The sequence below is a fragment of the Sitophilus oryzae genome, unplaced genomic scaffold (assembly GCF_002938485.1).
Source record: "Sitophilus oryzae breed Bouriz unplaced genomic scaffold, Soryzae_2.0 scaffold_482_pilon_pilon, whole genome shotgun sequence".
NCBI classification, from domain to species: domain Eukaryota; kingdom Metazoa; phylum Arthropoda; class Insecta; order Coleoptera; family Curculionidae; genus Sitophilus; species Sitophilus oryzae.
In genome coordinates this window covers 121,497-145,402 of record NW_022147065.1, presented here as the reverse complement: position 1 = coordinate 145,402, position 23,906 = coordinate 121,497, and the positions used below count along the sequence as shown (strand labels likewise).

At 33.1% G+C, this 23,906-nt stretch overlaps 1 protein-coding gene across 1 annotated transcript in view; it reads right to left on the bottom strand.

The window, feature by feature from the left end:
- Positions 1-23,500, bottom strand: part of LOC115886300 — a 159,912-nt gene extending 136,412 nt beyond the window's left edge. Inside the window, exon 1 of the mRNA XM_030905392.1 lies at positions 23,055-23,500. Coding sequence (XP_030761252.1) covers positions 23,055-23,263 — 209 coding nt within the window. The 5' untranslated portion in view covers positions 23,264-23,500. The remainder of the gene's footprint in view (positions 1-23,054) is intronic.
- Positions 23,501-23,906: the final 406 nt, after the last annotated feature.

Sequence of the window (23,906 nt, the reverse complement as noted above, 5' to 3'; positions counted from 1 at the left end):
AATTAAAAGAATATCTAACCTGTAGATATTTGATATTGGGAATTTTGGAAGCGAAACGAAAAACGGATAATAAAAAATCGTCTGCAAAACGTTTTTCTTTAAATTTAGTACTACCTATTATAGTATTCATGGTTTACTAATGTTCGTTAATTTTTTATAAAGTTGCTTGTAATTCCTCTTAATTCCTGTGGAATTCCTCTAAATTTCTAAGGAATTCCTTGGAATTCATTGAAATTCTTACGGAAATAATTGGAATTCCTAGTAATTCCTATGGAATTCCTTGGAATTCCTCGTAATTCCTTGGAATTCCTTGGAATTCCTGTAGAATTCCTTCATAGTGTACACCATAATTCCTCTGCGGTTTACCCCTCGAGTATCTCCTTGTCCACCTCTCCCAAGTTATTTACACTGGCACTGGAAAATGTCTTTAAGAAATTAGAATGGGAAAATAGAGGTCTAAATATCGATGGAGTCACCTTAACCATCTTAGGTTCGCAGACGATATGGTCTTGCTGAGTACCGACATTCAAGAACTGAACACCATGCTAAAGGAGCTGAATGATCAATACCAGAAAATTGGCCTTAAAATGAACTTGAAGAAGACCAAGATAATGAGCAATAATATACATAACATTACCGAAGATAACGTTGTAATTGAAAACGTAGACCATTATAAATATATATTTAGGTCATAAAATCAAGCTGGGTGAAGAGAACTAAAATACGGAGATTAAACGCAGGATGCATTTGGCATGGGTAGCATTTGGAAATATAAGCGATATTTTCAAGCATAAAAAGGTACGCAAAGAGCCATGGAACGAATCATGTTAGGAGTCACCATTAGGGAAAAAATACGGAACACCCACATACGTCTAAAAACAAAACTAATAGATGTTGTTAAAAGAGTGGCAAGTCTGAAGTGGCAATGGATAGGACATGTGGCAAGACAGGATCCAGACCGATGGCCCCAAAAAGTCATTCTATGGAGGCCTAGGGAAACAACAAGAAATCAATCTCATTTTTGGTCGGCCCACAGGCGTTAGAACAGTGGCAGGAAGACAATGGATAAGATTGGATAGAAATCGCAAAGCATGGAAAACCTAGAAGAGGCCTATATCCAACACTGGATGGCTGAGAAAGAAGAAGAAGAAAGAAGGACTGTTGAGATAGTTACTGCTGCTACTCATATGCAATTAGAATTACTACTTATTTTTTATAGTCCAATAATTTTTGAATCATATATTTTATATTTTTTATTGTCAATTATTAGTCTCGTTTGTCTTCTTTCATCATCATTTTCAGCTTATTCAATCATTTCCAATTATAGTGTAGCCCTCCCTCACGTATTTAGATACTTTCATTGTAGTTGGGCCCATTGTTGTCTATTGTTGGCTATGCGGGCCCAAGTTATCCCTGCTAATTTCCTAATATCATGTTCCCATCTCAGGTTCAGTTTTCTTCTCGGTCTCTTAATTCTTCGTGGGTATCATGCTGCAGTTTTTGTGTTCCATTTGTTGCCCGTTCTTCTTGCCAGATGTCCTGCCCATTGCCATTTGAGGGATTTGACTTTGGAGATGACATCTATTACCTGGGACTTTTGTCGTATCCACTCTATTCTTTACCGGTCTGTCTTGGTTATTCCTAGCATATTTCGTTCCATTGAGCGTTGTGGGACCTGCAGTTTCCTTATGATATCCGTTTTACGTGTCCAGGTTTCGCATGCATAGGTCATGACTGGTAGTACACACTGGTCGAATGTTTTCTTCTTTAAATCGAATATCATTCTAGATTTGAATATGATTTAGTTTCTCTTCCTTAAGTACTCCATACTAACTTAATTCTTCTGTTGATTTCTGGTAGTAGATATCCCGAGCTGTTGTATTAGTTGTCCCAAATATATGTATTCTTCTACTCTTTCCAGTGTTGTGTTATTTATTAGAATGTCCTTTCTTTCCACTGGTTCGTTGTACATTACTTTCTTTTTTGTTAAATTAATTTTGTCTTCTTTATTTATGTGTATTTATTTGTATTTTATGTTAATAAGTGTTACGTTTTTGTTATTCCAGTGGATATTCTCTTAATAATAATCTTTTGTAACTTATGTTTATTCGAAACAAATAAATTATTATCTATCCATCTATTCTTGACAATAATTGGTAACTTATTAAAATGTCATGAACTGGTAGACCACACCGCACAAGACAGAACACGGTGTTTTTATACCGTACGTCATTTTCGTACGGAATCCTTTGATATAACAACGTGGTATGTCAGTTAAACGTTCCGTCTTGTCCGATTGTATCTCGATATTTTTTTGTAAACTTGTTTTTCGGCCCTGTACAATTTCTCGTTTGTCGTTTTTGGAATTCGGAGGGCCCATTAAACGGGTTGCCGAGTTTCGGGTTCGTTACATTCAATGGTCGTAAGTAATTTTTCCCCTATCTCGGTTTTCCAAAAAACGTATTCTTTTATGGGAGCTTGTAACGAAGTTTAAATTCTTACTGGGTGAACTTATTTGCTCGTTTTTACGAAAATTAACGAATTCCAATCAAAATACAATATGATAAAAAACGGCATCATCGATGGCTAGGAAATGAAGATCGCTATATGAAGATCGTCATTTCCAATCTAGACGCCGTTTTTTTTTCGATCATACGGTACATATGCTGTAACCTGTAATGCAATGGAGCAAGACCTCGGGCAAGACAAGTTCAAAGTTGGACAATAAATCACCAAGTTAATAAACTGAATTATTCCTTTAGTTACATCTTTAAAAAAAATCTATATAATTTTTTTTAGTAAATTTCCACGACTTTAAAGCGCTTAGTTCAAAGAACGCGCCTTCAAAAACACAATTTTGAAGGTATCAAGAACATGTAGGACCCTAAAATTTCTGAAGTTGACGAAAAATGGAATTAAGTCGAGAACATTTTCGCGTAATAATTTTTACAACTTTCAAAGAGAGTTGTGTCTGATTGAGTTAATTTCTGTTTTCTGCCACAAAGCACCACATCAGTCGACAATTTCTTGTTGGTATGGAGAAATTAAACGTGGACGGATTAGCCTTAGCGACGATTCAAGTACAGATCCACTAACAGCAGTCATCTACGAAAACGTCGATGCTGTACGTAAGTTGATTTAAGAAGATCGTGGAATTGAAGCATCATTGGACATTTCAAAGATCTTAATTCAAAAACATTTTGCATAAAGGAATCTGTAAAAAAATAGTTTTTCATGGGATACTGCATCTGTTGACGGAAGAACAGAATACTATTATTGGTATCAAAAAACTCTATACCTACCCGTTTAATGTAGGAAACTCAAAAAATATACCGTGTGGTGCATCGGAACACGGGACATAATGACATGTAAATTTTGAAAGGATCAAAAGTTGTATTAAACTTTTTTGAAGAAGCGTTAAAGTTGTACTTTTGTCTAAAATTTCGTTTCATTTGGAATAGTCGTTTAAAAATTATTTGCAAAATTCTAACTTCAAATTAGTAAAATTTATAATACCCAGAGAAGCTACAATTAAAATACGTACAAAAATGTGATTAGTGTCATTATCAAATTCGATGTCACATTTTGTTTAATAAACCAGAGGTTTGAAACTACAAACACTAAGGTATTAAGCACATGGAAGTGTGAAGACAAAAATAATTGAACAGGAGGAAAACAACAATGGCTTGAAATTTCTTCTTGTTGAAGAAAAGGAAAACATTGACTCCCGTTTATTGGGGATACGATAGGAAAATACTACGGGATCTTTCGCCGAACGACTTCTTCCTGTGCAGCACACTCAAAAACCGTCATTATGGGCTTATTAAATACAGAAATTTAGATGGAGTAAAAACGGCATCTCTGTGGAATGCTAAGGATTCTCATCTTAACAGCTTTGTATTGTGAGGCGTGAATTTCCTAATCATTTGGGCTATTGTTTGGTTGTGAATGGGGAATTATGTAAACATTTTATTAATTAGCATAGTTTAATAAAGTTCGTTTAGTTACAAATATTTCTTTTATTTGTTAAATTATTATGGATGTATGTGGTATATGAACGAAGCCTGCGAGTAATCGAGTAATGAACAGCAAGCAAGTCATACACCGCGAATACTATTCTCAGTTCAACTAATTCTCTTGTAGATGATCATTCCAAATTCAGAAAAAAATTAACCGCCCTTTTCAAACCACATAAATTCTTACAAACAAAAAAAAATGGGACATTGAATTTGACAACGACAAAATTATATTTTTGCTGTTATTTTAATTGTAGTTTTCTCCAGACCGTAAATAGGCCGCATTTAGTAATTTGAAGGTAGATTTTTGCAAATAACTTTTAGTTACTACCTATTCCAAATAAAACGAAATTCTAGACAACAGTATAACTTTAACGCCTCTTCAAAAGAGTCTAATAGAATTTTTGCATCATCTGGGGAGATAATATTTGACCTTTTCAAAATTTACATGGAATTTCCTATGTCCCGCGTTCCGATGCACCACACGGTATACAGCAGTAGTTCCCAAACTTATTTTTCTCGTGGACCACTTTCAAAATTTTACTGGTTTCGGTGGACCCCCTGCTGCTACATTTCTACCACATTCTTAAAGTCGCCAAAAAATAAAAATTGTGTCACTTCTGAGTTCTGTCCCTATATTCCGATATGTAAAATAAAAACGAAAAATGGTACATTTTATATCACTTTATTTATTAAAAGAATAGAATTACAAGAAAAAAATATTAAGGTAATATAGGTTCAGGTCATAATTTTAATTAATGGGAAGGATGTATCTGATGGAGTGTCAGCAAACGATCAATGTTTGGCTTTATTTTTGTGAGCAATAACCGCAAATCCCCCGCTCTGTGATGTTTAATTTGCTCCTTTTTTTGTTAAGAGGTTTGTAACGGCACTAAAACTCCTTTCGACAAGGTATGACGAGGGAAAAGCTATTAAAAATTTCCTTGCGATTTCCCACAGTCCAGGATATTTTTCGGGTATTTCTGCTTGCAGCCAAAATGTTGGGTAGCCTTTTCTAAATTTCACCTTCAGCTCCTCATTAGTGCTTAGCTCGAGCAGCTCCTCTTGTAATACAACATTGGCCACTTCCGTTTCATCAAATGGATTTATGATCCATGGTGGTATATCCATCGTCAGTATATCTTCAAACCTGGTTTTGAAGTCATCATGCAGAGCACTTAAATGTTGACTGTAGGTATGGATATCCTCATCAATACATTCTACCTGCGACAAGTTTGGAAATTGAGAGAATTCGCGCCGACTAATGTTTTGCTTCATAAATTTCAATTTCCCAAGAAAAGCCGAAATTATCCCCTTTGTTTTTATTAAATTCAGGCTGTCCCCTTGTAACTGCAAGTTAATATCATTAAATTTTTTAAACAAATCTGTCAAATACGCAATGTCTGCTTTGAATTTGATCAAGTTTTCTTTTAAATCTGGATCTCTACTTTCTAAGAACTCTAATATGGAATCGAAAACAGAGTAAAATCTCGTTAAGCATGCACCTTTCGACAACCAGCGTACTTCAGTATGTAAGAGCAGTCGTTGGAAGTCTTCATCATTTTCGTCGCACAATTGAGCAAATAAACGCGTATTCAATGCATTGCTTCTGATTTTGTTGACAGCTTTTATTACAAAATGAAGAGATTGGTTCAACCTGTCACTTAAATGTTTTGCCACAAGATGTTGTCGGTGGATTACGCAATGAATAGCTGTAAGTCCTGGTATAATTCTTTTGAGATGACTTATAAACCCACGATATCGCCCGACCATTGCAGGAGCTCCGTCTGTTGCCACTGAAATAATGTTTGTAAATGGGATCGATTTTTCCGTAAAAAAATTACTCAGGACATTAAATATTGATTCGCCTTTAGTGTCAGTCTCCAAAGTTCTGGCAAATAGCAATTCTTCGTGAATTTCTTCCTCAACAATAAATCGGACATATGCCAATAGTAATGCTTCATTACTGGGTAACGTTGACTCGTCCAGTTGTATAGAAAAATGAGTTTTTTGCAGATGATTGCACAAAAAGCTTTCGATATCAGAGCTCATTTCATCAATGCGTCTTTGTACAGTATTGTTACTTAATGGAATTCTTTTTAGTACGTCAAATGGAGATTTGTGCAAAACAGTTTTTAAAACCTCTTCAACAGCGGGTAAAATTAATTGTTCTCCGATAGTGTGCGGTTTTCCAGATTTTGCTATAAGTAATGAGATATTGTAAGATGCCCGCAAGCCATCATCGTTACTTTGAGATGTTGAAGCGAACATACTGTGCATGGTGGGTCTCTTTCCATATTTTTCTTTCAATGTTTGAAAATATTTTAAATCTTTACCTATTTTATCAGTATGACACCTTTTTAGATGATCTTCGAGCTTTGATGGTTTCATAGAGTCATTGCTCAAAACTTTGTTGCATAATAGGCACATGGGCAATTGTTTGTCTGCCTCTGATGGAACAAAACCATATTTCAAATAATCGATACTATATTGTCGACATTTTTTCTTTGCTGTAGCCATGTTTCGTGTCAGTTACCTTACCTGTAAAAAAAATGTTTTAGTAACCAAGTTTTTTCTGAATATAGGTATCACCGCAGCCTTTGTCAGCACGCGGAAATAGAATTACGGCTTGTAAAGGGACCAACTAATAAACCGCTGAGATAAATACAGACGTTTTCACAAAACGGTATCAATTTTAAAGTACATAATTTACCACTAATTTTTAATAGTATAAATAAAAATTGGTGTACTCAGTATATACTGATCATATTTGTGTAGGAAAAAATAAAGTCGAAATCCCAAATTGTCCATAAAAACGATAACTAACATTTTATTTTATTAAATCAATGAGTTCACGCGCTCCGTGTATTTGCGTATTTTTGTCTGCGGCTTCATTGTTAAAACGTGACAAACTGGCATCGAAGTCCAAGCCCTGCCTTTTCCCGTCGCCCGCGCACCGCTCGCTCTTTCCGAAAAGGAATAGTTTTGATAAAATAGTTACTTCAAAACCAATTTAAAATGATTATGAAATTACTGTTTTATAAAATTAGTAGTTATTTGCAAGAAAAATTACAAAATTAATTGCTCTGCAATATTGCTTATTCGGCCTTTTAGAGAGGCAGTGTTTCTCTCGTGAAAAACAATTAAATAAACGTGCTGTGTTTGTCTTCAAATCGAAAGAGGACAATTAAAATATCTGTAAGTTACTAAGTTACCTATCTATACAGGCCGTTGTGATCAACCGACTAGTACACGTAAACAAAATACTTAAGTACTATAACAAAAAAAGGTAGGTTACTTACTTTTCTCCGGCACTAGCAAACACAGATATAAATTTTCTCACAACTTTTTTTCCAAATTCCGCCTTTTTTTCGAAATTCCGAAACAAATGAATGTGTTTGCCTTTGGCATCAAGTATTTATAGTGGTGATCAAGTTCATGTCTGAACAAGCATTAAGCATTGTCGGGCGGATAGCGCTTTGCAAGTCTGTACACGAAATTGTACGTAATATCGAATACGCAAGTTTGGACAAGTAACAGTCGCTTGCCTTATTAAAATATTATCTGCTTAGATAGGTACTTAAAAACAATGTAGGTAGGCCCTTATAAAAAACTATGCTTACATTTTTGCTCTTTACTATCAAAAGCAGATAAATTTTCGTGGACCCCCATTAACATCTTATGGACCCCCATTTTTTGTTCACGCCTACGTAGACCCCCAGCAAGTCTCCCGTGGACCTGGGGGTCCACCTGGACCACTTTGGGAATCACTGGTATACAGTATTGTTAGTGGTGATGAATTCTAGATTTACTCTTATGAGCCTGAATTGGCTATTGGACATTTGTCTTAAAAGCGGGTCACGTATTATAGTGACAACTCCTTCGCAAGATCAGAAAACTGTTACTGCCATAGACTTAAAATAAAATATAGACTGAGCATCTCATTCATAAATAGCTGGAACATGCGGTCAGACACTGTCTTGTTATTGTTGTGTTATTGTTTTAGGTTATAACGAGTGCGACACGAGCGATAGATAGGTTGTCTCTGTCGTAACGGTCGTTCCCTGACGACTCTGCCGAGAAACACAACACTGTCTTTCGTTTCTCAAGTACACCTGAACTCTCCGTATCATAGCCGGGTAATTTTTTTATTTTAATGAAGCTATAAGTAAATTAAAAATATATCGTATTTAAACGTTTTTATATTTTATTAAGATTTAGGACAGGTTTTTTACATAAAAGTTTAGAAAAAACGTCTTAGAGTCCGAAAAGGATAAACATAATAAAATACACGTTATAGAAGAAATTTTATAATCGAAATTACGTAATTTTTGAAATTAATAATAAATTATTAATTTTAGTCAAACATTTACAACCCCTAATATTAATCAAAACCGGATCTATTCCACAGATATAATAGAATCGGCGACAGGGAGAGAAAAAAAAATGATTGTTGTAATTTTTTTTCTAGTTAAGTGATGTCTTATTATGTAAATTAGAGAAAACATAAATCTGTTCCATTAAAGCAAGGAAGGTGATAGGAAGTGGATAAAATAAAAACTACATTTATTTAACTCGGTACTGTCTTTATTATACCGGGTGCGGCTCAAAAGTGGCTCATCCCCATAATTTTTTTATATTTTCAAATAAAAAAACAAGATTTAGTATGTTAGTATATGAAATAAATTAGGATTGATTGACGCATTCAATTGTTTTTGGTCACTTCCTGTGTCACCGGAAATGACTATAACTTTTAATTTTTAAACGGCACCCTCGGTATATTTCTACTTTATTCGATAGAAAATGACACTCTGAATAGAATGAAATATCATATGTCAACTTTTGACATTTTCGCATATGGTTTAATTGTAATTGTAACACGCGGTTCATAACGACAATTTGACTCGAAATACCAAGTGTGTGGTATCAATATATTCATAAAAAAATGCTTTTTCCAAATATGCTAATGAGTCACCCTTGTTCCATTTGAAAAATTGACATATGTATGATTAAAAATACGATTTGTACATATTTTAACCGACTTAGACAAGACACGAAACCTATTAGACGATCAAAACTATTTTTCCAAGGCTCCTTGATTAAAACTTAGTGTTTTTAACAACACCATGGCACCCTGGATTGAAATTTAAAATACGATTTGTTTTTCAGCGACAATGTCAAAAGTTGACATATGATATGTCATTCTATTCAGAGTGTCATTTTTTATCGAATAAAGTAGCAATATACCGAGGTTGCCTTTAAAAATAAAAAGATGTAATCATTTCGGTGAAACAGGAAGAGACCAAAAACAACTGAATACATCAATAAATCCTAATTTATGTCATATACCTATAACATACAAATCTGTTTTTTTTATCTGAAAAAATAAAAAAGTTATAGGGGGTGAGCCACTTTTGAGACGACCCGGTATATTAAAAAATATTGTTTCATAATGTAATATCAATTTAAAATTCTTGTATGTTATTTTATATGCTCAAGATAATTTTAGAATAAACCATATTTTTAATAAAATCATTATTAATTATTAACAGGGTTATAATTATGACTTTGTTACAATGTAAGTAAGTAAATAATGTAATGAGAAAAAATTCAGATTTTACATTTTACTAAAATATTATCTAAATAAGCGCCTTTCTACAACAACGCCACTGGCTCCCAATGGGCAAATTGAGAGTTGTCTACCGGTCGAAAGTCGTTTCAAGACTTAAATGGATTATTTAAGTCAAATTTCTTGCAAATTTGGCACTGGCGAACCATATTTTATAGTTCTTGAACAGAAAAAGTCAATAAAATAAACACTTAAGGACTACAAACTAAGAAAATGCGTTAATACAGCCGGGGACATAGCGGCATCAAAGCTTTACCGCACACTTGCCACGCGTACTACAAGGTAATAAATGAATGAATAGGCTCCCTCGCCTCTAATCGGTGTTATCATATTGTAAAGAACTTATCCTTTTTAAACAGTATCCGACTTATAATTTAGTAGTATAAGGACTATTTAATACATCTATGGAATATTAAAACCTACTTTATTAAACTGTAGTATTAATATCTCAATATATGTGTATAACAAGAAAAAAAATATTGATAATATTAAAGACGTGACAACATAGGCTGGATGAGGAAGGCTCGGTCGACTGTACCCAGAAGTAAACATGTGTACAAAAAAGGTTGTTTGTCCGCGTTGAGATGTAAATAGTGTAGTCTATATTTTATTTTAAGTCTATGGTTACTGCTGATTGGTATCTACATATCTATTTGTTTACCAAGAACCCTATAGCTACCGCCTTTTTTACTTTTCCAAAAATTAAGAATGAACTGCGTAGTCAAAAGTTCGAGTCCCCACAAGATACAGTCATCGTCTTCAAAGACACAATTTTGAAGGCGATTTGTAACAACAAGCGAGTGGAATAACTGCCTTCAGAATTGGTTCCACCCATAGATTTATGAAGTTAAAGATGTAGCAAAGACCACTGCGCATCCTGCCAGTTTCCCACTCCAGGATTCCAAGCGCTCGGACCAATGAATAACATTTATTTGAATAACGCGCCGACTGGGGCCGATGAGCTGTCAACCGACTCTATTTTCTGCCATTTTCGTTGTGTCAGCTGTGTGTTTACAGTCGTTCTAGTGGCTTTGTTTGTGTTTAATTTGGACTTACTATTGTTTAAAAATGCCTAGGTGTGTTGTAAAAAACTGTATTTATAATAAAAGTGCCAATTACTATCGGGATAAGACTGATGTGCATTTATTTCGGTAAGTAATATGAAATTTGATAATTTAAAGTAGCCATGTTGTTTTCTGTTTTAACTTTGTACAGGACAGCATTTAGTACGTTTTCAATTTTTTATTAAATTAATGGAATCCAAATTGATAATTGCAGGAAAATCAGTTACAGTTTTCTAGATTAAGAGAATAATTTCCTTATAAATATATGGAGTTCATTCTCACTTTTATTTCAGATGTTATTGACACGAAACAGTATAATAAATTAGAAATTATTTTAGTTATTAATGTCTGTATATCTAATCTAGATTTTACTTACTATCTTATCTAGCCTTTTACTTTAGCTTTTACTGCATATCTAACCTATACCTGATTTATTTTAGATTTCCTAAAAATAATGAGATGTGGGAGTCTTGGAGAGCAGCTTTGGATTTAAACAAAGATGATATTTTTAAATATTCTCACGTGTGTCATTTGCATTTTAAAGAAGATTCATTTGATAATGAAAAATCACCCTTTTCATTACATTTAAAGAAAACTGCTATACCTATATTGGTAAGTGCTAATTTAGAATATTTTATGTTTCAAAGTAATATGAAATATTAATAAACAGGGAATTTAAAAAAAACTGCTAGTTCATTATAAAATATATATTTTTTATAATTTAGCCTTTGTCACAATACTTTATTATTATATTTTACTATATTATATTTTAAGATTTAAATAAGCGAAATGAAAATTTTTTGAAAGTAGTGGTTACGTGACCACTACATTTTATTTTTTGATCAATTTTTATACATTTTAAGAATATTTATTACTTTTTTTATAGATTACAAGTAACACTTCATGTCGTGCTGCAAGTGAATGTGACCTATCTAGAAAGACCACTGATTCCTTTTGTTCTGAACATGCAAATACAATACAGAGTGTCTCTGTAATGGATTGTAGTTCTCTGCCGTCTACTAGCACAGGTGTTTTTAAGGACAATCTAGAACTACCATATAGACCATCGAGTAGCACTGAACCTTTAGAAAATATGACTTCACCACTTTCATCCATTGCCAAGGATATTGCGGTAAGTCTGGTTACAAATGTAATTTGAATTAGAGATCTTAAGGGGAATATATTGGGAATTGGTCTATATCATGAAAACCATTTTGAACTATCAATATCAAAGTATGCTGGATCGAAAACCGTTTGAACATACAGTACTGCAAAATAATCAACCAAACCCTCAACTGTAATACAGTACTACTGTATAATCAAGAAAAGGAAATGGCGAAAGTGAACTTGGAAATGATGATCGATGACATTCTTCGTATAATTTTTTATATAAAATAACAGTGGTCTTCATATCCAAGCTAACTTTGACACCATTTTTTCAATTGTATTGTATAATTATATCTCAGAAGCTGATTATTTTAGGCATATGATGTTTTAGAAAAAATGTCAGTGTAAGTTTACAGAGAATTAAAATATACTTTAGCACATATGCTATTCAAGTATAAATAAAGATATGTAATAAAAAGCTTTGCTTCTAATATGCAGAATACCTGGATGAACTAAATAAGAAAACATTGTTGATAAAGAACTGTTTTTGACACATACGAGTGTATTACACTAAAAAAAGTTTTAACTGTATATTTTAATAACAAGTACAATTGCTATAAGAAAAACTTTGCCTGTATGTAGGGATGTGAGCAAATTATAAAAAACTAAATACCCCCAAATTTTTCTGACATTGTCATGTTACGGTCAAAATGAAAATGACGGTCACGTCATTTATTTTTATGACACTCTTGTCATTTATTTCTTTGTTCACCTAAATTTATGACGTAAATTTATGATATATATCTCTTTATTTCATTTTTTCTTTGAAAACCCCCAAATTTTTCTGACATTGTCATGTAACGGTCATAATGAAAATGACGGTCACGTCATTTATTTTTATGACACTCTTGTCATTTATTTTTATGACACTCTTGTCATTTATTTTTATGACACTCTTGTCATTTATTTTTTTGTTCACCTAAATTTATGACTTAAATTTATGATATATATCTCTTTATTCCATTTTTTCTTTGAAAACAAATGGACCTTAGTTACTCAGTGTGATATAGCTGTGTTTTGTTTCATTTTTTTTTTAAATATTATTATTTTATTTTAAAAGTATACCTAAGCTATGCCTTTAAGCTTATTTAGTGAACGTAGAACCACTAAGACTGATTTTTGTTTAAGTTTGTTTGTATTTGTTAATATATCTTTATCTTTACTTCCCTAGCGATTTTTTTACATTTAAGGTAAATGACCATAAATGACCGTAAATGACACATAAATGACAATGTCATGTCACAAAAAATAAATTACCATTTTTACATCCCTACCTGAATGTCTGTAAGCATTTTTTTGTTGATTTAACATATTAACAGAATTTATTTTATATTTTGTCGGTTGCATAAAGGCAATCCATATGAATATTTGACATAATGCTTACCATGTTTTAAACTACGGCAATAATTATTAGTTCATAAATATTATTTTCTTACGCTTTGCTAGTAATATTGTTTACTAAACATCAATATACTTTTTCAGGATACTACGCCACGAGAAATGAAATTGACAAAGAAGCTAGTCACAGCTCGAAGAAAAATTAAACGTCTTAGAGCCAGTCTCCAGCATTACAAAAAGAAGTCAGCCACTCTTTCTGATGTCATCAAATCATTATGTGGTAAGGTAACTCCCGAAACTTTGGAAACTTTAGCACAAATAGGTCCTAACGAAGAATTTTTACAGAGGCAAATAACTAAGAAGCACAAATATGGAAATAATTTAAAAGCTTTTTCCCTTACGTTACATTTTTATTCTGTAAAAGCTTATAATTTTGTCAGGAACACTTTTAATTCAGCTCTTCCCCATCCTAAAACAATATCGAGATGGTATAAAAATGTAAATGGGGAAGCTGGTTTTACATTAGAGGTGTTTCAATTATTAAAAAAAAAGGTAGAACATGCCAATCGCACAATTATATGTAGTTTAGTAATAGATGAAATGGCAATTCGCCAACATGTAGAATTTGATGGAGTTCGATACTACGGATTTGTAGATTATGGTATTCAGCTAGAAACTGACTCTAATCCAGTAGCAAAAGAAGCACTGGTATTTATGCTAGTTGGTGTCAACGAATCTTGGAAGCTTCCTCTGGGATACTTCTTAATTGACTCATTAAATGGTTTACAGAAACATAATTTACTAATACAGTGCCTAAAATTACTAAATGAATCGGGTATCCACTTGGTGTCTATCACTTTTGATGGGGCTAGTAACAATATTACTTTGGCTAAACAACTGGGTTGTAATTTTGATTATAAAAATATTAATTCAACATTTGTTGACCCTAACTCTGGGAGAAGAATTGCAGTTTTTTTTGATCCATGTCATATGGTAAAGTTAATTAGGAATACATTGGGTGAAAAAAAAGTTATTATAGATGACAACGGTGGAACAATAAAATGGGATTTTTTAACAGAGTTGTGTAAACTTCAGGATGAAGAGGGTTTGCACTTGGCTAATAAAATGCGAAAATCACATATATTTTATAGCAACCAAAAAATGAAGGTTAAATTAGCCACCCAACTATTTAGCCAATCAGTAGCACATTCTTTGGAATATTGCAATGAAATTTTAAAACTTGAACAGTTTAAAGATTCTGAACCCACAGTAAAATTCATACGCTATATAAACAACTTATTTGATATATTAAACAGTAGAAATTTGCACCAACTTGATTTCAAAAAACCAATCAGTATGCAAAACTTTGAAAAAATAAATTCTTTTTTGTGTGAATTATTAGATTATTTAAAATCATTAAGATTAATGGATGGCAAACTATTGTGCGAAAGCGGCAGAAAAATGGGATTTGTAGGGTTCTTATTTAATATAGAAAGCCTTCAATTTCTTTATAAAAATCTAATTTATGAGAATAATTTACTGTTGTATTTCCCTACCTACAAAATAAGTCAAGATCACATTGAATTATTTTTTGGGCAGATTAGATCTCTGGGTGGTTACAACAACAATCCATCAGCAAAACAATTTAAATCGGCGTATAAAAAAATGATGGTCCATCTTGAATTGAGAGATTCATTTAAAGGGAATTGCATTCCGTTGGAAGCAATTCCAATTTTAACTCCTTCTGAGGTAATTAATAAAACATGTGGTAAAGAACGCATTTCAGAAGTAACCGAAGAAGTAATTGAAGTTGAGGACGATGAAATATTTCACAATGCTTTAAACATAAATATAAATATATCAGAATTTAAAAAAGAGGCCATAACATACATTGCTGGCTTTGTGGTTAAAAAAATAGGTAAAATTTTAAAATGCGAGGAATGTGTCTATTCACTTTCAGGTGACAGGTATAATTTAATAACGTCCTTTATTAATCAAAAAGACAAAGGACAGTACCTCTTTTATCCATCTGAAGATGTTATGTATATTTGTTTAACAACAGAAAAAATTCTTCAGATATTTTTTAACGGTTCAGAAACTGTTATCGATATTAAAAAAATAAATATTAGAGTTTTAAAAATAATAATTGGTAAAAAAAACTTATTTGAATCACTTAATAACCACTTTAGAGAACAAAATATTTTTACTAGCCACTTTAACAACCTAATAGAATTAATTTCTTCTATATATGCAACTGTGCGAATTCATCATTATAACAAAAGTCTGTTTGACAAAAGTAGAAGTATACGGTCTAGTTATAATAAGTTAGTATTATTTAAGGGACAATAATATTTTGTAATTCTGTAAAAATATATTTTTTTTTTCAAACGTCAAAAAAGTATTAGTTTTTACAACGTGACTGACAATATAAAAAAGTAATTTTACTGCCTAGGCATAAAATTAAAGCACTTTTATGCCCAAGCAGTGCGAAAATATATTATTAAACTGACATAAAGTGTCAAATTCAACGAGCGTAACCATAGTTTCTCGATATATAATTATATACAAGGTATTACAATATAATTATACACATCAAATCTTTTTATATTATTTGGAACGTTTGAAATTGTTTAAAAATTATCTGTAGCGTTTCTAAAATAGCATGTTCTATTCAGAGTAAAAATGACTTTTTGTGCCTCGCCTGTATGTAAACGTTCAGCCTCGCCACAAAAAGTGTCATTTTTATTCCTAATAAAACAATATACTATTTTTTTCACACGTCACAAAAGTATTAGTTTTTGCGACGTGATTGACAATGTAAAAAAGTAATTTTACTGCCTAGATATAAAAGTAAAACACTTTTACGCCCAAGCATACAAGTGCGAAAATATATTATTAAACTGACATAAAGTGTCAAATTCAAGGAGGGTAACCATAGTTTCTCGATATATAATTATATACAAGGTATTACTTTTAAATCTTTTTATATCATTTGGAACGTTTGAAATTGTTTAAAAAATTATTTGTGGCGTTTGGAAAAAAATAGCATGTTCTATTCGGAGTAAAAATTACTTTTTGTGCCTCGCCTGTATGTAAACGTACAGCCTCGCCACGAAAAGTGTCATTTTTATTCCTAATAAAACAATATACTATTTTTGTGATTAATATTGTGTTATTTTATATTTTATAGCCCATTGTAGAATTATTTTTATTTAAATAGTTTTAAATAAAGAATTTTTAATATCATAAGGTGGTTTTTCTGCAGTCCTATTCTACAATTAAATTTGCTTATTAGCGTCCTACACCAGAAGATTTGGCCTGCAGACTTGGTCTGCGGATAAGAACTTTGTGTTTGTGTGCCGGACCAAGTCTGTAGCAGGCCAAGCCATTGGCGGACCAAGCCTGTCACAGGCCAAATCAGAGCAGACTTGATCTGTCAGATTAGATTGGTCTAAAAAACGAGTAGCCACCCATACACCAGAAGATTTGGCCGGTGGACTTGGATCACCCTTATCACTTACCCCCGGTATTTTCAGGTACAGATAGCGTGTTATATATTTTATTTGACGGATAGCGTGTAAAAACGTGTATCTTCTACCAATTGTTTTATCTTTAAGATTGTTATTTGTTAGATAAAAGTTATTTATTTATACCTGAAAATACCGCGCCTTAGGGGTATAAAAAATAGATAATAACCTACCCTCAGACCTACTGAATATATATATATATATATATATATAAAATTTCATCAAACTCGGTCAGGCCCAGTCAGGCCGTTTCGGAGGAGTAAGGTAACAAAAAATTAAAAAAAACATCCCCTATTAAAAAAGAGCGGTTGATGGTAGAAAAAGAAAATTTAGGGTTGTATGTATTTTTGCCAAATTGTATTAATGTATTAATTGCCAAATGTATTAATTGCCAAATCATAAAAAAATAGAAATAAAAAAAATTCCAAAAAATTAAAAAAAAATATTTTTTTTTGGGCCACCAAATCGATAACCTAGTCTCAGACCCACTGATTATACATATAAAATTTCATCAAAACCGGTCAAGCCGTTTCGGAGGAGTAAGGTAATAAAAAAAATTAAAAAAAACAACCCCTATTACAAAATAGGTGTTGGTGGTAGAAGGGTGAAAATTTAGGGTTGTATGTATTTTATAATGCCAAATCATAAAAAAATTAAAATAATTTTTTTTTCAAAAAAGTAAAAAAATTTTTTTTTTTCTTGGGTCACCCTTATCACTTAGGGGTATAAAAAATCGATAACAACCTAGTCTCATATCCACTGATTATACATATAAAATTTCATCAAAATCGGTCAAGCCGTTTTGAAGGATTAAGGTAATAAAAACTGTGACACGAGAATTTTATATATTAGATGTATATCATTATTCACTTAAAAATTTCTAAATCCGCTCCTGGCGTGACCCCCACCAAAGGAACCCAGATCGGAAAAACAGGCAGCCTTCGCGCATTATAAAATAGAGCATTTGTTACCTCTTTCTCTTCTAACCTCTTTGGTTCCACCGAATGCAACTCCTATCCGCACACGTACACTTATCCACTATTATGTTCAGCATAATTTTCTTTTAAGGCATTTGGGTCTAGGTAAATATCTAACACTAATCGAATGTAATTTAATGCAAGAACTTCATGTGATTATCAATTATGTGAGATGTTCTGCAACATGAACAATGGTTTACTGCATTAAATTTTCTTATATAGAACTTATTTGAACTTTTGAAGCAATAAAAGTAAGTAGGTAGTATTATAAAAATATTGGGTGGCTTTTAATCTGTCTACGTTATAGGATGTGTTTAAATGTGTTGGTGGTAGGATATAGGTTTAAATATCTTATTATTTGGTCTGAAGGCATATTTTTAAGTTAACCGTAAAAATAGTGGGGGCTGGTCACTGGCGCGCAAACTTTAATAGCCTTGCTAGTGGTCAGCCAGGCGGCCGACTACTGGAACAATATGTACATTTTATTTTATTTCTATCTCATTCTTTTTTAAGATATATTAATTGTTTGTCTTCGTGTGAGTTTAACCGGGTTGATTCGCCGTACCAGTGGACGGCCCTACAAATAACGAATAATAAAGTAGCTGGATAGAGATGATTAATATTGACCGACTACTAGAACAAACTTAAAATGTAGAGTTTGCCAGTAGTCGGCCACAAGATTCCAAAGGCCTTTTAGCTTGGTTTTTGACTGAAAATTTGAAATTATTATATATTATCTATTTCAGAGAGCTAAAACTCTAAAAAAAAGAAAGTTTCATGAATATCCTCAAGAAAATTTACAGAAAGCCGTGGATGCGATAAGGCAAGGGGTGAAAATTCGCGAAGCTAGCCGGAACTATGGGGTTCCAAGAGCTACCATCCAGGACCGGCTTAAAGGGACGCGTTCGAGTAGACAAATCACGACGAATGGGTCCAGATCTTTTTTAAGCGTAGAGAACGAAGAAAAAATAGTCCAATGGGTTATTAATCGCTTAAAATGTGGGTTTTCCATTAAAAAATGAGTTAATCAACACGGTACAAAAAATTGTTGTGGATGGAAACATAAAAAACGCCATTTAAAGACAACCGACCCGGACAAAATGGTATGCATCCTTTTTAAAAAGGCACCCCTGAAGTTTCTGCCAGGTCAGCAGAATCTGTGGATAAATCCAAAAGAGGCAAACTGACCAAAGAATATATTCAATCGTGGTTCCGAGAACTGGAAATATATTTAGAAAGTATAGACGCCACTGACGTATTGAACGATCCGACACGAGTATTCAATGGACGAAAGTGGGTTTAGCCTGTGCCCTAAAACAGGAAAAGTACTTGCTCCTAAGGGATATAAAAAACTTTACGAAGTCAAAAAGGGTAGCGAGAAGGAGAATGTGACGGTCCTAGTTACATTTCCGGGCGGATGAGAAAATATGTCCGCCATGTGTAGTATATCCATACGTTAAACCTCCTCGGGCAATTGCGGATAACATGCCAGAAGACTGGATTTTGGGAAAATCCGACACTGGTTGGATGAGGGCCGATGTTTTTTATGAATATGTTGCGAACGGGTTGCATCAATGGATTATGGAACATAATATTAAAAAACCGATATTATTTTTTGTAGATGGACATCGTTCCCACATGTCAGTAGAATTAAGTCGGTTTTGCGATGAAAATGGCATCATATTGTATGCGCTACCACCAAATTCCACCCATATGATGCAACCTGCTGACGTTGCAGTCTTCAAACCTCTGAAGGAGTACTGGCGGCAAGCTGTCAGGAAGCTGGCAAAGTGAGAATGAAGACAAAACTTTAACAAAATCTATTTCGCTTCGGTATTCAAACGGGCATTGAAAAACCCAAAAATATCCGAACACATAAAAAAATGGCTTCAGACGATGGTTTATACCCGTGCGATATGGAGGCTGTGGATTACAGCAAGTGTATCCAAAATACGCTGGAAAACATTAATAACAACGACGACGGAAACGGGACCAATGAGCAAGAGGTGTTAACGCCGAGCGACTTTAAGAGTGCTCATAAAGTCTTAATGGGCTTAAAAATCCAACCTTACCCATCGAACGGTAGATGTAGACAAAATATTGTCAGAATTGAAAAAGTTCGAGGAAAAGCCTACAAGATCAACCTGAAGAAATTGTAGTTGAAGATGAAAACCTTGCCATAGAAGAATATGAAGTAAACAACGATGGATTTCTTTCTTTGGTCCCAACAACGAAGACAATATATTACCCGATGAAGAACTCGAAGAGAGTGGATCTCCGCAACCCTCTCACAACTCCCCATGGAGAGTTGGGACCCGCTACTGAAAGGGCTGAATCATTTGCACCACCGACTGACGATTATGATATTTTAAACGAAATAAAATTACTTGAAGAACCAACTCCTCATGGAAAGTTTGTACCCGACGATGATATTTTTGAATAAATTACCCAAAGAAATAAATCTCCAATAAGGAGTTGGTATCTACTGCTGAAAGAGGGCCGAATCACCTTTTATACCAACTAACAATGATAGTTCGGATTCTAAACTACTCGAAGAAACAACTTCCAATGAAGAGCTTGTACCTGTCGTCGCTGAAAAGGCCGAATCGTCATTTATTCCGACTAACGAACCCAAGCTCAAGATTTTACGAGTCGATATTTTGCGTAAGGGAAATAAAGGAAAAAGTGCTAATAAAGAATGTGTTTCTGCTTTTGAAAACGTTGAAGCAACTTCGGAAGTTGCTATTTTATCTGATGATGATAAAGGAACAATGGCCAACGAAGAAGTTGTTGCTGCAACTGTAGACGCCAATTCGAGTTTAATACTGGAAAATAAACCCAAAATCAAGATATTATCTGCATTTGAAAAGCACTTAACATATCCGAAACCCATACTTAAATCAAAAAGAACGAAATCAGGACCAACCACTAGCGCAATTTCTGCAAAGGCATGGAGAACATACTACATTAGCAAAGAAATGGAAAAGGAGGAACAAGAAAAAATCAAAGAAAGGAAACGAGAGTTAGCTAAAAGAAAAAAAGCGAAAATTTAATGGGAGGCAAGAAAAAACGGAAAGCTAAACAAAATAAAATATCTGAAGAACTGAAAACGGCATTAGTAGCACGAATAAAACAAAAGTGTGGCTCATGCCAAGATGAGCTTGACAGTGATGCTGAAGAGGATTGTGACAAAAACATCGGCTGTGACACGTGCCCCAGGTGGTTTCATCTTAAATGCACAGAATTGGCAGGGCAAGCCTATGAAGATGCCATGAATTTAGACTTTTATTGCAATTTATGTACTTGATTTACATACCTGTTTTAAGTTAGTGTTTATTTTGGTTAAACGGAGTTTTAGTTATAAGAAGTTTGTGCAACCAAAACCAAAAGTTCCTATTATTTAGTATTAATAGAGGCAAATTAATGTTTTTGTTATTTTTCAATAGTGATTTTTTATGTTTGTTGTTTTTGCTACTTGGAATATATTTTTATTGACTTCATATTTTTTTTTATTACTTACCTCTTTCATAACGAATGAAAATAATAAATTTTAAATACGGCTCTGGTAAAATTTACTCTTTTAAGTACGGCCGACTACTGGTACCTGCATGGTCGACAACTGACATATTAGTGGCCGACTACTGAAAAAAGTGCTATTTTTTAGAAAAGTAAAAAATAGTGAAAATACGTTCAGTTTTAGGGTTTTTTTATTTCTCTCACGTAAAAATAAGTTCATGCACAAAACGTTAATAAAAGAACGAATGAGCGATCTTCTTGTAGTGTTTTGTTATTTATATTCAAAGTTAAAGATCCCAAAAAAAGGCCGACTGCTGGCGAATCGACCCTACCTCTTTCTCTTCTAACCTCTTTGGTTCCACCGAATGCAACTCCTATCCGCACACGTACACTTATCCACTATTATGTTCAGCATAATTTTCTTTTAAGGCATTTGGGTCTAGGTAAATATCTAACACTAATCGAAGTAATTTAATGCAAGAACTTCATGTGATTATCAATGTTTATGTGAGATGTTCTGCAACATGAAACAATGGTTTACTGCATTAAATTTTCTTATATAGAACTTATTTGAACTTTGAAGCAATAAAAGTAAGTAGGTAGTATTATAAAAAATATTGGGTGGCTGTCTTGAATTACCTTTTTATAGAATATTATAAAAAATCATTAGTTTTGCTAATTTACTAGTTTTCATGAGTTTTATACCTGATGCCAACTAAAATTGTAGTTTTTCATTGAATTGACTTCTTATTTATGGCTGTTAGAACGCCTACAGATAAGAAATTGTACAGAATCTACCTTTTACTTTAAACTCAATAAAAAGTAAGAATTACTGTGCAATTCATATTTTCTGTTCTTTATAAACACTTAATTTCGTTATCTGTTTTTCTAACATACTTTTTTTAAGATTCTCAAATGACCCCAAATTCACCATTCACCCTTTTTTGGTTCCAACATGTTTTAGTGGTGAGAATAAAATCAAATGGAATATTATTTAGCTGTTCTTAGTCCGTGATTTTATAACATTTCTGTTATTCTAATAACAAAGTTACAAACCAAAAATGAAGCTACAACATGATAGTCGCCTTCAAAAGATTGTGCAACAATGATACATATTATGTTATCGACTATCGTTCTTGATAGCACTTGAAAATGTATACCTATAAGATGTAATAAATGATTTAGGTGATTTCCTGAACATTATGCTAGTTCATTACCAAGTCCAAGAAGGTACCCTTATTGGTGTATATGTTGGAGGCAGATGCCGAATTCGGCCTATGTCCGAAATATTTAGACATATGTATATGGCGATTTGTCCATACTAAACTTGCCAGAACTTCGTGGTTATAAATAATAGTCTTTATATAACTTCTTTGCGGAGGGGCTTAATATTTTTTTGGTATAATATAACAACAAAAGATTAACACCCTCCGCATAGAAGTTGAAACCAATGCAATCAAAACTCTTCCGCGTAACTTTGTGGATATAGGTAGGTATATTTAATTATAATCGCCATAATATGTCGAATTATTTCGGACATAGGCCGAATTCGGCATCTGCCCCCAACATATAGACTAAGTAAAAATGTCGGTAAAAGTTTCTCAAATATATTATAGCAATATTACTTATTGTAAAACAAATAATATTGTATAAAGACAATTCATATAAGTTTTAACATCTAATGGGTAAAGAAAGTTAAAAAAAATAGAAAACTGTCAGAAATGTGCAATTTTAAAAAATAAAAAAATATGTACCAAATATATCCCCTGTATACCTAGAAGTTGTAGTATTTTATATCACTACTAAAACTAAAAACTTACCATTCAATACTCCGATATCCTTTCGCGCAACAGTGCAATCCTTTGAATTTACCCACAAGAGCAAATTCTTCGTTAGTAACTTCCTTGGTAAAGTGCATATCGTTTCCGGCAATGTCAAAAGTGTTCAGCGAGCAATGTTCTTCCATGCCATTGGCAAACACTAAAAAACCGGCATAAACCACAAACAAACTAATTGTTTTTCCAGCCATCGCGAACAGTAAATTATGACTCACAGAAAATTCCCTCTCAAGTTCTATATTTAACGGCACACTTTATTGTCTGGCACAGAACAATAATTTCATCATAATATTCGTCCGATAATAAAACACTAAAAATTAATCGTACCAATATCCTAGAGACGTAACTGTCACGATAGCGCACAACCGGCAAACTGCGACCGTCCTAACACTGCAGAAGCAACGAACCGAATGAATAATGAATCGCACATTGTTGATATCCCACAAAATTTGTTACCTGAGTCTGAGTGTGCAGGAGACGTTTTCATTGGCGGAGCGAGACAGTGGTATGAAACTCTAAATTCTGCTCCGCAATTTGTTGCTATAAAGTTTTTTTAATGGGGGTTATTTTTTGAGCTATTTTGGTTTGAAAAATATGGAATTAATTTTTCTGTCTTAATTACCTAATAATTTTTTCTGGAAATTAGACTGATTTTTAGATTCGCAATACACGATTAAGATAGAAGTTTGATAGATAGCTTAAAATACCTACTTTCAACTATGTCGGTAAAAATTAAATATTTTTTTTTCTACAAATTAAAGTTACAGACAACTTTCACTGTCATGTATCTTCTCGTTGGGTAGACTTTATTTGGTTGTAGGTTGTAGAACAGTG